Source organism: Aquila chrysaetos, chromosome Z (genome assembly GCF_900496995.4).
Source record: "Aquila chrysaetos chrysaetos chromosome Z, bAquChr1.4, whole genome shotgun sequence".
In the NCBI taxonomy this organism is placed as follows: Eukaryota; Metazoa; Chordata; class Aves; order Accipitriformes; family Accipitridae; genus Aquila; species Aquila chrysaetos.
This window is the reverse complement of record NC_044030.1, coordinates 51,841,722-51,859,015: the sequence shown is the minus strand read 5'-3', so window position 1 is coordinate 51,859,015 and position 17,294 is coordinate 51,841,722. Positions and strand designations below refer to the sequence as shown.

At 36.8% G+C, this 17,294-nt stretch overlaps 1 protein-coding gene across 6 annotated transcripts in view; it reads left to right on the top strand.

Moving 5' to 3' along the window:
• The window catches only part of CCDC171 (coiled-coil domain containing 171), a 153,273-nt gene that overhangs the window by 15,085 nt on the left and 120,894 nt on the right, over nucleotides 1–17,294 (top strand). For all 6 annotated transcript variants that reach the window (XM_030004382.1, XM_030004383.1, XM_030004378.2 and 3 more), the window contains exons 6-8: nucleotides 4,002–4,148; nucleotides 15,175–15,267; nucleotides 16,965–17,125. In XM_030004382.1, the coding sequence (XP_029860242.1) occupies nucleotides 4,002–4,148; nucleotides 15,175–15,267; nucleotides 16,965–17,125 (401 nt within the window). The remainder of the gene's footprint in view (nucleotides 1–4,001; nucleotides 4,149–15,174; nucleotides 15,268–16,964; nucleotides 17,126–17,294) is intronic.

Sequence of the window (17,294 nt, the reverse complement as noted above, 5' to 3'; positions counted from 1 at the left end):
GTAAGAGATTGACTCTCTTCTATTCAGCAAGACTTTTTTAATATTGCTATTTTCTTCTTTTATAGCTCCCCTTCAGATGTGGCAGACTTGTCTCAGTTGGTCTGGGCATTGGTTAAGCAGTAGAAAATTAGCCCTACTTTCTTACTGTCTGGTCAACTCGAAGCCTGGGACAGGCTGAGACAGTGCCAAGCAGTCTTCCCAAATGACACAAAACAGTGCTTACCTGGCAGTTTGATAGCCAACCTACCTGTTGTACTACATCATGGTGCTGTTGGTCAGATGCTATATGGCACTTGTCAGAGCAGCTCCTAAAAAAACAGGGTAGAGAGAATCCCTTAATTACATGTATTCCAAAAGTACTTGTGTACTGACTCTTCAGCTGTTTGTTTGAAGGCAAGAGCTGGAAAGAGAGGTGCAGTAATGAGACCTGAAGTAGAAATCAGGTAGTGTGTGGATACGTAGTGTTTCTATGCATGGGCTGCAAAAGGAGTTGCACTCTGTTGTTACCTTAATGACCAGTAGCCCTGATGGTGGAGAAGGATCCCACTGAACTGGATCTTCTCTGAAAGGACAAAAAGTAAGTTCCCTCCTCTCCCCAGTAATTTTGTGGATACATTGAACAGTGCTTTGAAGGAACAGATAGGAGAAGTATAAAGGAATAGTTAAACAAAAAACAAAACAAAAAAAAAAAAAAAAAAAAAAGAGAAAGCCAGGGAAGGAGAAGGCTTCAGAGAAAAACATATGAGTTGATGGACAGGTGACCCTCTAAGGTCCTCAAACCTACAGAAACATGATGCAGTTTTCATTCAAAGTCGATGCTTAAAAAAGTAGGGTTAGGTATAGGCTATGAAGAAAGCTATTTTTTTTAAGTTGCCAGGTAAAGTAGGCTAAGAGTGCAGCTTTGGGTCTGAGTTTTGGCTAACAGTATGCTGAGTTAGGTTGAGGAGGCTTTGGAATGGACTCATCTTCTGTTCTATACAGTGTTTTGTAGAAGCCACATTCAGTGAGTTTAATACTGTATAAAAAAAGCAATGTTGGAGAGTTACACTCTCTCAAGTCATGTTTGGCCTCAGATTGAAGGAGCAGTGGATTACTTGGGACATCGTGTTCTCTGTCAATGGATGCATATTCAGAAGTAAAGGTGATTTGCAGAGGCAGGTGTTTGGTTGGTAAATTAAAGCTAGAAATTTGTCAACTCTTAAGGGAAACATGATTCACTACTAGGTGTCAACTCCTAACCTGCTTTCAGTAGTAAAAACGTTCCGTTTTCCCACTTTGCTTTTGTAGCTGTTTCCCTGCCCATCACCCTAGTTATAGGTTTTATCTATAGTTATGAAATTCCAGCAAATTAAAAAAAAATACATAAATGTTAAATATGGACTTGACTGCCTTAGTTGTTGCTTGAAAGCTTAATTGATTTAATCTTGGAATAAATATCAGAAGAATCTGGGTTTATAAATTATGACTTCAAATGTGTTCCAGTCTTCTGCATTGTGTATTTACACACCTGTTTTAAATACTTTTATAGTTATTTTGAGTTGTGAAATGAAAGCTAGATAAAGTGAATTCAATTTTGGCCTTAATATGTACATAGAAATGAGATTCTAAGTGTGTATGCAAATCCTCATTGGAAAAGCTGCACTTCATGAACTGTAGTTCTGAACTTGGCTATGAAAATGCTGAGGTAGGCGTGGAAATGAAGTCAGCTTAACCTGTTGAAATGTGTCTCTAAGATAAGGAGAGAAAGTAATCCTCTCTGCTTTCTAACAGGTTTGCAGTGTGCTCTCTTGGGTATGCTTAGCATGCCATCCACTTCATAATAAAAGATGTAGAGTTCAATAGTAAGTGCAATAGCATCACCTTGTGGTTAGTCAGAATATAATATTCCTTCACAGAAGCACTCCATTTTTCTTTAGACTACTTGTGAAATCGTGTTGTTTATACACACTTTTTAAAAAAAATCAGCCATGTTTTTCATAAGCAGATATATATATAGAGAGTAAGCGTGTATATGACATGCAGGTATACATGTATATATATATATTTTTTTTTTACATGGTGAAGTAGGTTTCTCTTTGAACTTTCTAAGTCCAGGTGACTGCTGGGATAGTCCTGCCCAGTTTCATACCAAGTCTGAAAAGTTTGGAGGCTTCTTTAAGATTCTGAAATCCATCCTACAACTCATATTGACTTGTGTAACAAGCTTGATGTATTCATGTCAATTTTAGTCTGATTAATGTTAACTACTATTCCAGTATAAAATGTGTTTAAGCCTTGATGTAGTATTTTCCAGCAAAGTATGTATTACTTATTTCATGTGCCCTGTTCCCAGCTCACTTTTGTTAATACCTGGAAGATACACCTGAGGAGATAAAATCTCTGTATCTTTCCAGTGTGGAGAGAGTGGGAGTAATTGTGTATTTATATAAAAATGGTTAAAAATTTTTTTTAGCATGCTGATGGGAAGAAACCTGTGCATTGGCTTTATATTACAGGCAAAGTTAGAGAATTAGCTTAAATTTGATCCATATCCAGGTATACTATTTTTGCAATACATTGATTTACTGAGGTTCCCATTTTTTTCTTCACATTTGTTTCACATACATGCTCCTTGTTATCTTTTCAGAGGATGCAAAAAAATCAAGCGATAGCGCCTGTGCATGAAAGAAAAGAGAAAATAAACTTAATTTTTCAGTTACTAATTGGTAACGCTTAGCACTGTAGAAGAGTTGTAATTCCCTTAGTGTAATGTCTGAGTGGCCAAAACTTTCTACCTTAAATCTGGAGGAACTTCTAAAATTTGTTTTCCAAACTTTGGAAAAGACTAGTATTTCTTTGATCTTAATGTAGAAATGTGGTTCTGTCAGACTTCAGTCTTCTGAAGAATCATTCTATATGAATAATTCATTTTCTTCTCCTCCTCCCTGCTCTGCAGATGCCTTATGATTAGTAATTTCTAGGAATAAGATTATGTGATGTAAAAATAATAGCAGAATTGCAGACCAGCTGGTTTATTTTCATAAAATGTCTCTTGCCATGATATTGAAAAGGAGTAAATGAACAAGAGGACTTATTGTAATCTTTCTGTATTTTACACAGAAAGTAATTTTAACAAATTGGGTCTCTAAAGGTCCTCCAACTAAATCACTGGATTTATAGCTTGTTTCTGATGCTAGTTACAGAAAAGCTTATTCCTGTCCACTAGACCAAAGCTTTTCTTTTTGAAACTTCTGGGATCTCCAGCTTAAGTATACACCAGACTACTGGGGGTTCATTATTTGGCTACTTTCCTCCGAGCCTGGTGTGGTGTGAATGTGGATTTTTGTAGCAGTGACTCCACAGAGCTGCTGAGTCCTGTAGCGTTAGTAATTATCCCAGCCTGTAGCTTGGTTCGACTTCTGAATGCAGAAATTGAAGTGGGGAGCAGCTTGATTATTTTATTCTACTGAGAACTTCAGAGTTCATGCAGATATTTTTAAAGTAATTAAGTTTCTAGATGGAAGAAAGTCTTTCTCAGAAGAGCAGAAATGGACATTATTTAGTCTATGGGAGTAACTATTTCTAAAAATGTCAGATTCAATTTCAAGTTCTAACAATTAAAACCAGAACAAAATAGAGCAACTGTCCCTATGTTATCATTTCGTCAAATGCACTTAACTGTTTACCCCTCCATCATTCCTGTTGAGCTGGGAGAGAGAAGAGATTGGAAGAGCAGCCTTGTACTCTTTAGAGGGTAAGATTTCCTGTGGGGAATTGGCTCTGATTAGTATTACCGAAGAAGGTCATGTTCATAGTGATTTTTGAACCAACACATTTTACCTGGTGGTGAATGAAGAGCATGTCTGCTGTTGAGTAAATTGTTCTGTTGACATGTGCTAACACATTGGATTTTAATAACCTGTTCTGATGCAGTCTCCATTCACAAAATTTTCCTCTTTTGAACTTTTTACTATAATTCTTTATCTTAGTAGAAGCATCTTCTAATGCTTTATTATTTTTAGGAGCAGAATAACACATTGCAAAATATGCGCAAGAAAATGAAAGATATGGAGGTGGAACACAATGATTGCACTGAGCTGCTGAGGCGCCAGGCCAATGAGCTTGAATATAGTGCTGAACGAGAGGAGCGGCTTAAAAAAGAACTTGAAGTAAGTTTTTTTGATTGTTGCTATTAGTCTCAACAAGCACTGACACTCTGAGCAATTTCATTTTTGAGGGATGGAACGTCCCACTTAGGCTGTGAATTCTGTATACTGGATTAACAAAATGTTGAACATCTGTTTCGCAGAAGAGGCTGAACGGATGAATGCCACTTACACTGTGTGCCTGACTTGAGACTGGTGTTTGAACAGCAGATGGGAAAAGGTTTATGTAAGCATGAAAACAAGGCTAACTTTACTTTAGGAACTGTGTACATTTTCCCTAACCTCTTAATTTGTCTATCTTCTTATCTTTTTTGCTTAAGAACAGATTTTGAGAATTAGTGATTTTGCAATGGAGAATCTACTGGAGCTGAGAAAGTCACCAGATGTTGTGCTAGGTAGAAAGAATAGCATACTGGAAGATCACAGTGGTGTTATGGCAGCCTCTTCCTATCTAGACTTAAATGCCACAGATAGTTTTAGTTTGCCTGTCTGTTGAGTGACACCCATTGCTGAGAAGTCTCAAGTCTTTAATATCTTGTAAATGTGTCCTTTTATTAAACTGCTAGTTCTCTCCTAAATTTCAACGTTCTGTTTGTTCAGTGATAGGCTTTGTTTTACTATGTTATCTGTATGTATGGTCTGGACGAAGACTTTCCTGGTAGAACATTTGTCACTGCAGAAAAGCATGGTGACCAGATGATTCTTTATCCTGATGTAAGTTTTCCACCAAAGGCATCTTTAAGTATTTTCTACACTGAATTCTAAAGAATTGGCACTTGCGGGATATTGGGACCCCTTAAAGGAATAAGTGACATACAGTTTTCAGCCATGCTTGTTCTCTGTTATTTTTCCCCTAAAGGCAAAAGAAGTGTTTAAAGCATTGATTGCTAGGTAGGTAGAGTGCTGCATTAAAGACGAAGTACAAAAGAAAATTCCTTCAGGGAAGAACAAAGCTCATCAACTAAAAACACTGACTTATTGAGCAACAAGGTAGACTTTTGTGCCCTCAAAGAGATCTACAGGAAATCTATTGTCAGGTATTGTGAGCTGCACATATTGGCCTAGGCAGAATTACCTTCAGTTGGAAAGTGCTGCGTACTGTGAAGTTCCAATAGACCTTTTAAAAACAAAGATTTTTGCTTCCAAGAGCTTGAAAAAGGGCTTTTTTTGTGGCTTTATGGCTTTTAAGATATTGACATAGGAATCATGAGCTGAAAGGAGGAGGAAATTTGTCTTTCTAAATATTGTAATTGGGTGTACTCACTATCTGTATATTTGAAAATGAAGCTTTTAGTTCCTAGAAAATGTGTAACTGCTATGCCATGGAGATGATTTTTGTCAGGGAATGCTATCTATTAACCACAATCAGCTAAGATATTTTCATTGCTGCTTAATTTTTATTAAATTCTTTTAACTTATTGAATCTTTTAATAAAGTTGTGAGAAAATGTATGTGAGATGTTCAGACTACAGAAAAATCAGTCTTGTGGTACTTTTTGTAAGTATAGCTAATTGAGCAGTGATTAAGGGAAGTATGCGATGAAACCTATTGCATTTGAAAGCTTAAGCAAATTAGCAGAGATCCCTGTGAATAAAAAAAAAAGTCTAAGTTAGACGGCAATGCATATGCTTTAGTCAGCTTGCATCTCACTTTACTATCTCAAAAGTAATTGCATGTGTGTATGTCTGAAAGGGTCTACAACAGTAACTTACCCATTCCATAGTTGAAGTCAAGGAGAGATTAACTAATGAGCATCTCTGAAAATACCTTTATTCTTTAAGAAGCAAAAGCACTAGATATTTTAAGCTTTCAACATTGATTACTGTAGGCAGCATTGATTACTGTAGACTTCATACTGGATAGTGGACTCAAACTCCAGAGTTTGCGACAACAGCATCATCTACATCTTACAGGGTACCAGTACTCTGCATCGCCGTTTGTGGAGCAAAATTTGTTCTGCCTTTTCTGTGGTCATGAAAGGCTGCAGGGACTCTGAAGTTCAAAATTCAGGTTAATAAAATCTTTTTTAAGTTGCTCTCTCACCCATAATCTCTCTGAAAAGTATTATATATGGAGGAACAGTATAATATTAACAGAGTTTGAAATCTAGTTGCAACCTTTCTTTGATATATAAATTTGTCATTCCTCTTCCTCTCTTAACTTTCTGGAGCTCAAATCAGGCAGGGGCATTATCTGTCATTCACGCTGAAACAGAGTGAAAGACCTCAACCAAAGGGACCAGATGAGCTGCTCTTCACCTCTATAGCTCACTTATTGAAACTTTGGTCTTGGAGGCTGTAAGGGAAGGAAATGGGGGAGTGTTCAAGAACAGGCATTGCACAAAGAAGGGGAAATGAGCACAATCTTCCCTTCTAATTGTGTTTGAAAGAAAGGACTATGCCCTTTTGAAAGGGCATGCTGCATTCCCAAGTAGAAAGAAGTGCTTCTGTGAAGCCTGGAGATTGTTGGGATTTAAACATACTGCTGTCAGTGGAATTTCCTCCTTTCTCCCTTAACAGCTGCCTCACTAGCATGCTAGGTTCTGTGGAGCACATTCTTAGTTGTCAGATTCTTCCCATACGTTGTGGAAGAGGCATTAAAGAAGGGCACTAAAGTCTGGGCGGTAGTTTTCAGTGTGTGCCAACGTGCCAAATTCTCCTTGTGTTTCTGCCCACCTGGTATTACTCTCACATAGTTCTGTGGTGTTCTAGCTGTCAATTTAAAACTCCTCAGTGTATGAAAATAAGTATTACCCACGTTGGAAACATGGATAAAGTTCTGATAACCAGTCCTGTACTTCCAGCTGTGGTTAAATACAACTCTTATTTTTGCCGATGATGTCGGTATTTGAGATGGCTCTCTACGCAGATATAGAAACCTTAAAGTAGTACACCCCAGACAGAATGGTTTACATTTTTTCATGAAGTAGCCCTGTATTTCTTTATCTGTCTTCATGGAATTTTTAGCTTATAGATTGAAATTCGGCTTTTGTGGGAAGATGAACGCATGAGACGTCTTATTTAAATTTCTGTGCAAAGTACCTTGTGTTAATGGGCATTTAGTTAGAAAATGTGTACTTAAGTTTTTGATGGCAGCGAACTTCTTAAGGTGATTTGCATGACGAGTAGTGTAATTCTAATTAAAAGGCAATCTTATCTTCTGTTACATGCTACTTCTTGATGTGCAATGAGGATGAACTTTTTTTGGAGTTCACAAAGCTGTGTCTTTACTACCCTCTGCTGGACATAAGGGAGAAGACCATAGGAAAATACTTGTGTTGCAGTAATGAGAGGAAATGGTAAATTTAGAATCTTTTTCTTTTTGTACAATGGCACTCTTATGAAGAATTATATCTAATAGACTGTACTAGTTAAAAGAAGGTGAAAAAGGTCCCCCCCCTTTTTTAAAAATTTTTTTAATATTAGTCTGGTTTTATCCTTCAGTCATTATTCTGAACGTGATCTAAAAGAGGACATTTCTAGTTTCTGGAATTAGAAGTGAAGAGAAAGAAGAATGGCAAGTTTCTGTAGACTCGTCATTGAAAGGTAACCATTGGTACAGTGTCTAGCTTGCTAGTTTTCCAGTTTGCAGTGACACCAATGTGGTGTACCATTGCACGGACGTGGAGTCCTTCTGAAGTGGAACACATACTTACTGTACCAGAAAAATTTAGATTGGGAACCCTGTTATCATTCTGCCTCTTTAGTCTAAGATTCAGTAGTTGAACAAATTCTTGATGTATTTGTATTGAACTCATCAAGATACTACTATTTATGAGTCAGTTTCCTGGAACCAGCGTCTTTTATTTTAGCCTTTAGCTCCATTGCTCTGGAAAGATGATTTCTTGGGAAATATAGAGCAATTTGTATATAAAAATAGTGTTTCTTGTGATGTGTCTAGCTGCCAAAAAGCTGGGTGGGAAAGCTGTTTGACAAACAGTGGAGGAAAGGGGAATGTGGATTTTACCATGAGAAACAGAATTATTAGTTCATAAATTTCAAACTCTTTGTCTTGTGCACAGAAGTGTAGTGATTTTTGTATTGTTTGTTTTATGTGTTTGAGGCTGCCAACTCTTAGTAAGCTGGAGCTCAAGGTCTCTCAAGTTTTTAAGCCTTTCTCATGAGGCCTGAAAAATGTCCCATAACTTGGTCCATTTTATTTCTGAGACTGAGTATGTTGCCGTTTTTCTAGGAGTTTGAGTTACCATTTAAAGACCATTCCCTTAGCTTTCACGTTGCCTTTCCTGCTCCCTGCCTGTAAGTATATTGACCTTTTCATGTCCCGCTAAATGTGTCATCTTGTATTAGCTTGGTAATGCTGCTGTGTTGGGGAGATGACTGCAAAGACGTCTTGAGTGATGGTCTGTCTCTGTATTTGCAGAAGGTATATGTACATGCAATAGTTTAAGGCTGTGGGTGTATTAAATTTCTTACTGTATCTAAGTCAGTGAAACATGAAATTTAGGTCCCAGCTAAAAACAAAACAAACCCCCCCCAAACCCACAGACCTGCTTTTTTTTCTCCTTGTTATTAATTTTACCATGAACTGCAGTATTATGTAAGCTATAGTTCTCATAAAAAGACTTGAAAAAAATCTCCAAGCAGTGCGAGAGAGAACACATTCCTCAGCCACTTAACAGTGCTACTGGTTAAAATTTAAACTACTTTTTGTCTAATGTGACTACATACTTCTTGTTGTCTTACACCTACTTAATCCTCTGCTTTCTAGTGTCTCCACAATGCACAACTGGCATCTAGGAATTCTAGCTACTGTGACTGTCTTGTATATCCTCTTAGCACGGCAATTTTCATAACAGTATCTCTGTGGTGGCTCCAAAGTTCATGTTTCTCCAGTGAGAAGCTCACTGACTTAGTAGACTTTCTCTCTGAGAGGAGCTTCCTCTTTATTACATCCTCTGTCATCAAATTATTCAAGTCCAGTTTGAAGGCTGTTCACTGTTACCTCACTAACAGACTGAAGTTGTTTGAATACTCTTTTATGTAGCGCTCACCAGGAGTTAGTAACAAGTCACACGTTAATCTTGTCTATGTGCGTGTATAAATTCACAGTGTCAGTTCATGTACTCTTAAGGGGTTTACCAGCTACTAAGCACGAGAACCAAAAGGGATATGTTTTTCCCCTCAAGGTACTGTAGAAAGGGAGAGCAGTTCAGATGGGTTTGCCAACTGCAACTCAGATGCAGATTGGAATGCACTTGGACTTTATCCAAAGGCAATCAAACTATATCAGTTTAGCAGTCCTAGTTGGTTTTACCTTTCTGTGTTTTTTATAACCTGAAGCCAAGCGTATGGCTTATCTTGTAGTCCCCATGCCAGTGTAGTTGTTTATCTGGTGTTGTGCAGGTCAAGTATAGCTCCTCTGTCAATGAGATGTGTTACTCTAGACTTCATATACAGGAAATGTTTATAGTGAGAGTTCACTGCATTCCGTCAGGCTGAAAGAACATTTACTTCAGTGGTTAAGAATTAGTTGTAGTTAAGTAACTTTATAGTTACGAAGAGGTTGTTTATTATCCGGACAGGAGATGGCTCCACCTTACCGTGATCAAGAGGCATCAGCATTTCTAACACTAGGTGGAAGTGGTCAGCACATCTCCCAAAGATGTGTTTAGACCTGACCTCCTGATCTGAGTCATAGGGAAATGTTTTTAAGTAGGAAAAAGTAAGATCTTAATCTGAATATGGAAGCACACAAACAGAGTGGGTGGATGATGATCCAGATATGAGGTACATGTGTGTCCTCTTCACTTAAAACTTTATCTTGGCTGAGTATTTCACATAGGGATTGGACCTTAGCCATGGGGAAGTGTAAGTATCCTGACAACTTGTTAGTAAAATGAAACTGAAAAATCTTACAGAAGTGGTCTAAAGAGAAGCAGAGAAGAGAAAAATTACTTCTGTTACTGTATCTAAATTCAGTAACTGTTGTAAATGTACTTTTCTCTTTTTTCCTATTGTTTTCTTTGTTACTTATCTGATAAAGGGTATTTTGATGTAAATGCAAATGTCAAGCGATTACATTTTCATGGCTGTGGCATTGTACAAATGTAGGATTCTGATACTCTTTCAGTAAGGAGTGCCCCAGTATTCACAAATATTGCAGTACTTAGAGCAAGTGTAAGGGGCTGAGAAAAGTGGAAGCCACAAAGGCCAGTTTGGAAAATGGTATTGCAAACTGTTAGCATGCAGAAAATGTCTCCTAGAAACCACATTAGCATTGACATGCAACAGGACACTGGAAAAAGTGACTGAACCATAAAGGATTAGAGTAAACATATAGCATGGCTGCCCGCAAGTTCTAAGGCTGGCATTGAAGTTTTCTTAGTCATTTTTATTTGCTCTTTCTCAAAAGTCACAATTCTGCATGTACTATCATGGAAACAGATCCCAGATACCTTTGTTCTTTAAATTAAGACTGAAATTGACTCAGCTTGAATATCCAAGGAAACTTTGGAGGTTCTGAGTTTGTGTGTGGTATCTTACTTAAGATGCCTGCCTTCATATATCCTGTTAGGTGCACATGGAAGTAATGAGTGACTGAATCTTGTTGAATAACCAATGTTTTCCATGTTGGATAAGAAAACGCTTTGTAACCACTGGAGAACCCACTTTTTGGATCCATTCTTGAGATCAATCTCTGTGACTTGGACCTAACAAGAAGCATACCAAGCTAAAGCAGAAAGTATTGGCATTTGACTCCCGGTTGAGAGACTGTGGTCTGGATGTCTGTGGCCTGCAACCTTTCTCTATAACTTGTTTTCACACAGCTTCTTCTTACTAGACAGGCATTGTGTAAAGTTTTTGGACACATATGGTTCAGTAAGGATACTGATTCTCACCTTTCGTCTAATTCAAAGAGGTTTGCCTGGCTAACATGATTCTGGTACCAGTGTCTTTCTGTTTGTCAGACAGGAACAAGAAACTCCTCTCCTCATCCCATTTTTCTTTTTGGAATTCTTAATGTGGTGTTACAGGTTAGACTCATCCCTGACATTTCTTTCTTTCCCTCACATAGTGTCTAATGGATCATTCTCGCTGGCAGAGCATGCAGCTTCTCACTATGAAGGGAAGCTCATATATGAAGTATCACTAGAGCCTATTTGAACTTTTACTAGCAAAATAGACAAGATTTTCTATATAGTGTTTTTTTGCAGCTCTGTTCTTCCCAAATAAAACTTCAGACTCAGCTTGGAATCCAGGTGCAGCTTCTGTGGCTGATGTGCACTTAGATAAACAGCGATTCAAAGATTCTTTTCCTTAGATCAGTCCGAGCAAATCCGAATTTATTTAATAACTCTGTATTGCTTTGCAAGGCTTATGTGCTAATGACTGGTTAGGTATCTCTCATGAAATTTTCGTTTTCCCACTAATTTCCCACTGATTTGCCAGTATCTGACTGGTTAAATTTTCTAGATGAATGGTGAACCATAAGCTTCAGCAATCAAATCATAGAATCCAGGAAAAAGAATATTCATTGCTCCACCGGACACAGACAGCATCTATATGACTTCCTCAATTTACATATGTAATTTTCCTGCAAGCTCTTTTAAGCATCTGAATCTCTTTTGGGTAAGACACCTGCTTATACTAGTAAGCTAAGATTAAGGTTTACTGGAGTAATCTTCTGAGACTTTTGAAGATAATATAGTTCACTCTTCATCTTTGGCTTCTAGCAATACAAGAAATTAGTGGCAGTTCCTGTCAGGTTCCTGATGGTGCCTTGTCTTGAATGAAATAAATTTTATTTCTCTCCTTGAGTCTTTGTTTTCTGAAGGTCTGGTGAACTAATTTAAACAGGGTTTTAAAAATCAAAATTGTAACAAACTGCTGCTATGAGGCAAAGCTTTAAAGAATCAAACTCTAGAAGAACATGAGCTTTAAAAACAAGAATAGGGTGTTAAGATTCCTGACCTTGTGAAGAAATCATGGTTTTAAACAAGTCAATTTTCCCATACCTTTATATGGGACATGATCTGTAAGATGATACTTATCTGTCAAACAGATACTTTGATTTCTAGTTTCTAATTTAATTTTCCTGTGTGTACTGTCTTGAATCTCTTCGAATACTTTCCATTGGATACCTGTCAGGTACATTTAGCTCTTCTTTGGTCAGTGCCTAGGGTTCATACCTCTTTTACAGTAGGCTAGACACACTGTCCTGCTTGCAATTAGGAGCCTGTTTCTCACATTCCAGAGATCATCAGGAATGTCTGTAGCTGAAACATCAGTTTTCCCAGTGCTTCTCTTTTTATAGGCATGCTAATTCTACAAGTTAATTCTTCAGTGACTTGTGACAATTCAAGCAAATGAACCATCTGCAAATATGTCTGGTTTTAAATGGAATTGCTCTTACTTCAGACAGGAAAAGAGTGTTATGTTGGCACTTCTTAAAGGTGTCTGCTTGCTCCTGCCTCTCTTCCCTCATTGTCCCAGGATTTTCTTAGGACTGAAGTTTCTATATTTCTGGGAGTTTGTGTTTCCTTTGGACTATGTCTCTTGTCCCAGCAGTTAGTGTCCATCATGTCGGCTCAAGGAGTTAGACTCTACTTTTAAAGAACTGTATACCAAGAACTGATACCTGTATGTTCTGTTTGGGAGAATGTGGTTGCTCCAGTGTTTTATTCTCGCAGATGCCCTTACTCAAGCTGTTATTTATGCTTTCTGTTTTTATTTTTTTTCTTGGGACTGTTGAAATCTAACAGTTCTAGGGGGCTCCATTTGAGAGTGTCTTGCATCTCAGGTTTCAGCTGAAGAGAGGCTGAGATGAAGGCATAGTTCTACTTTGGACTCAGGTGCTCAGGAAATAACATAAGACTTAGAAGTCAAATGCAGTACAGAGCTTGTGAATTAGTAAGTTATGCCTGAAAACTTTACTTGCAGAATCAGTTTTTTTCTTTTTCCAGTTCAGTGTTTGCTATGAGAATAGACACTTGAACAAACCAGCCAAAGACAGAAAAGGCATTTTTGCTCTTGAGGGTATGCAGTGAAATATTCTCAGTGAAGCTTCTATTTCTTCATTTTATTTTTTAAAAATTACATTTCCCACTCTAAATGTTGTGATAAGTACTTTCCTCACTGTTTCCTTTATTCTTATCCTCAGACTTAAAATAGAATTATTTTCAAGCTGACTTCTTAAATGTTATTAAAAAAGAAATGAAATCTGCATCACTTGTATTTATTGTTCACTGACTCCTTTTACTAGGCTGGCAGTATTCTTGTGTAAAACCATCCTGTTGACAGATGTTGACCTGTTGGAGGATGCTAAGGAGTCCTTCCAAACTGAAGCAGGAGGTAGTCTGCTAATCCTCCATTAAGGGCAGAGGGGAGTAGGACCTGATGTTTGGAAGGAGTAATACTGTTAAGAGTCTAAATCAAGCTATTTTTTAGAATAATCTTAGCAATATGGAAGTACAGTGGGAGTGTTTGTGCAGGATTTGTGAATTTTTTTTATCAGGTACGTTAAGCAGATAAAACTCCTGGAGGAGGCAAAGTTTAAGCCTTTTGACAGACCTTACTGTGGAGTAGGTTTGGTAAGGTCTGTGCTGCTGCTGCTTTTCTTTTTAGTAGGCCTGCCATGGACATCAGTTTCAAAAGTCTTTCCTTTTGTGTGTGTGTGATTATACAAACAAAGTTTAAATTTATTGCCAAGAGCTTTTATTTTAACATCTGTTAATGTTCTCTCTCTTCTTTCAAATGTTCAGAATCAAGATGCAATCTCACATACTTGCTATTTTGTTTTACTTTTCCAAAATCAGTAACTTTGGTTGTATTTATGTAACCTTAAATGTGCTTATGTTAAATGACTTTTTAGTATTAATTCCTTTTTCTTGATCTCCCTGATTTAACTTGAAACTAATAAACATTTTTGCATGAATTTCTATTCATTTCAGTTAACAAAGTGAAAAGCTTTTATTGATAGAAAACAGTGCAATTAAAATTGCATGTGTACTTCCATTATAGCAGGTCTTTAGTTACTGCTTTTGGTAAAAGTATTTTTCCAGGTGAAATTCTGTGTCCAGGCCTTTATGTGGACATACGTATCTGGTGATTGCTTTTGTGTTTATTGTAACTTGAAAGAAATTTTTTTCAGCTTGGATCACTTAAAAAAAAAAGTTCAGTAAAAATATAGACTACTTCTTGAACTTTTTGTAGGCAATCCAAATTTCGAAGTAGATTCCTAGCATAGTCATTTGCATTGTGGTGCTTTTCGAAATGTTAAGAATGGATAAGAAAGATGCAACACTTCAATTCAGAGAATCCCCCTTTGCTTAAACTATGCATGCACGTACAGGTGTTCTTCTGTGTAATGAGATGTAGTAACTGACTAGTCAGGATGATTGTTCAAAGAGATCATGAACATCCTGATAATTGCTAGACAAAAACATAACAGAACAGTTACAGGTCAAGGAACACAGCAGTAAAAAAACCACTAGGTTAGTGTTTTAAAGCACTGCGGAGTTTACAGATTTTTATTGTAGGGAAACTATGACTAGTCTAGGGCTGCAAAACAATTTGTTTTGGGCACCTTAATTGGAAATTAGGTGCCAAAGTCAACATATTTTTTAGGAATTCTGTATCTTCTCTGTGCTTCATCTGTTTCGTCACTGAAATTGTAGATAATCTATTGAGACATATTGGAACATACAGGGTGTGGTTATGTTGTCTCAGGTGACAACCTTGGTGAAAAAGCAAATAGTAACAGAATAGGTAGAATATTTAACTTGGTCTTTCTGCTTTCTACTCCAGCTGCAGTTTTCTCGATTGTAAAAAATGCAACAGTAACATAATGCTATATCAATTTCTTTAACTAAATAGAAAATAAAAATATTCTAGGTATGTAAAATTTTTTATATGTATTTCTTGGTATGAGTTCTCACAGTTCCAAAGTACAAGTAGGTCAGATACATCAGGTTGGTGTATGGAGTCCTAATATACTGAATTAATAGAATAGTCCTTGTGTCATGTTTACTATCTCTCTGGACTTAAATTTCTTCAAAATGTACTCTTAGGCAGCTACAGTGAGAATAAAGAAACTGGAAGAAAACATTGAAGCAGAGAGAGCAGCACATTTGGAATCCAAATTCAATTCAGAGATCATCCAGGTAAACTTTTTGTTAAGTATTTTGTAGAATTATACAGTAAAACAGTTAATGAAGTTGTAAAGATACAATCTTCCAAAAATGTTAAGACCACTTACTTGCTTCAGTGAAAACACTGAATAGTTTTTTTGCAATGTGTCAAAATTGTAATAGTTAATATATAAAAGGAAAGAATAGAAAAATATCTGCTTTTCAGGCAACATTAAAGTTATTAGAATAAATAATGAAATAAAATGTCACATTTGTAAGTTTGAGAATTCCACTAGCATTTAAACAGTGAGGGGAAAGGAAATGTTTCAAAATAGTTAAACACTATACTACTGTTCATCATCATCATCACAGGGCAATACCACGATGCAATGCCTGGGTGGCATTGGATGAGCATCTCTGTGGAATGAACACATGATGAATATAGTCATTATGGTTTCAGCACTTGGGCTTGAACAAAGCGAGAGTCAAAGACAGAAAATAATGGTTATAGTTCTGACACCTTCCTTTAAATTATGTGGGAGGGTCGCCATCCCTGGAGGTATTCAAAAAGTGTGTAGACAAGGCACTTCAGGACATGGTTTAGTGGACATGGTTGATGGTTGGACTTGACGATCTTAAAGGCCTTTTCCAACCTAAATGATTCTGTGATTCTATGATTCTATGTTTAAATATCCCTCCCTGTATCTTTTGAATGGGCACTTACAGTTGGTGATACAGTGCATACATCCAACTTCTCTAGGAGTGAGAGCTTAATGCATCCTGAAACTGCAGTTCCAAATATCATTACTCAGAGTACATTTCAGCTTCAAACAAAGTTATGATATCTGCAGTTACCAGTAAAGATTGATTATATGAAAAAATGTAGTATATATACTTGAATATTAAATCTTTATATTACTGAACTTTATCACAGGGGCTTGTCCCTACTGGCAATTATGGTTTATTTTAAAAAGCAAGCGAGAAAAAGCTAAATGATGATTGCTTAGTAATCTCATACTAACAAGCCCTTCACACTGGACTTTTGAAAAACTAAGAAAGAAAAGGAAAAAAAAAAAGGAATTTTGGTACCTTTTTTTTCTTTCTTATTTTCTGAGTAACAAAAATAAGTACTGCCATTCTTCTGTCAGTTATTTTCTTATTCTCATGATCTTCTCTATGTACAAGCACTTAAATTTTCTAAAGTGACAATTAAACTAGTAAAAAGGAAAGATTTAGTTTTCTTAATTTCCTCTCCCTACTTATACAACATACGAAGAAACTGGGAGGGTAACATTCCTTAAAGTTAGAGCCTTATCTTTTATGGGTGAATGGCTGGTAAGGTTTTCTTCCTTGTTTATATACATGAACGAGCTTCAAGTGTGCTTTGTGCTGAGTGGAATTGTAGCCTTTACCGTTAATCCCATACTTTTGTGACTCTACTGAAAAAATAGGATTCCACTGGAAAACCTTAGTAATAACTGAAAAAGTAAAAATCCAGACACCACCAAAGGTGAATAAAAGGTGCTTTTGGTCAGGGTATCTATTTGTCTCTATTTTCAACTCTATGTATTCATACATTTTTACCTGTGTTCAATGCTTTCTGTGTATATACTTCCATATAGAATTAATAGAATATAGTTACCTGTAAAGCAGAACAGAACATAGAACAGCCTTAAAGATCATGATAGTTTTTCCTAACTTGCTTTAATTGCTTTCTTATCACTTGGTAGTTAAGAATTCGAGACCTTGAAGGAGCTTTGCAGGTGGAAAAAGCCAGCCAAGCAGAAGCTCTTTCGGATTTAGAAATAATCAAGAAAGAGTTCAAAGAGGTGGAATATGCATATGAGAGAGAAAAACACAATGCCCAAGAAAACTTGGAAAAGCTCAATGTGTAAGTTACCTTTTAAATTCATTGTAAAATGGCAGTAGACAGCTTGAGTACTGCTTATAATTTACATTCTCTATAGTTTTCATTTACTAGAAAACAACACAATCTGATGCAATTTGTCAAGCCAAGCCAAGGTTCAGAACCTGGCATTCCATTAATAAGAGGTCCATAT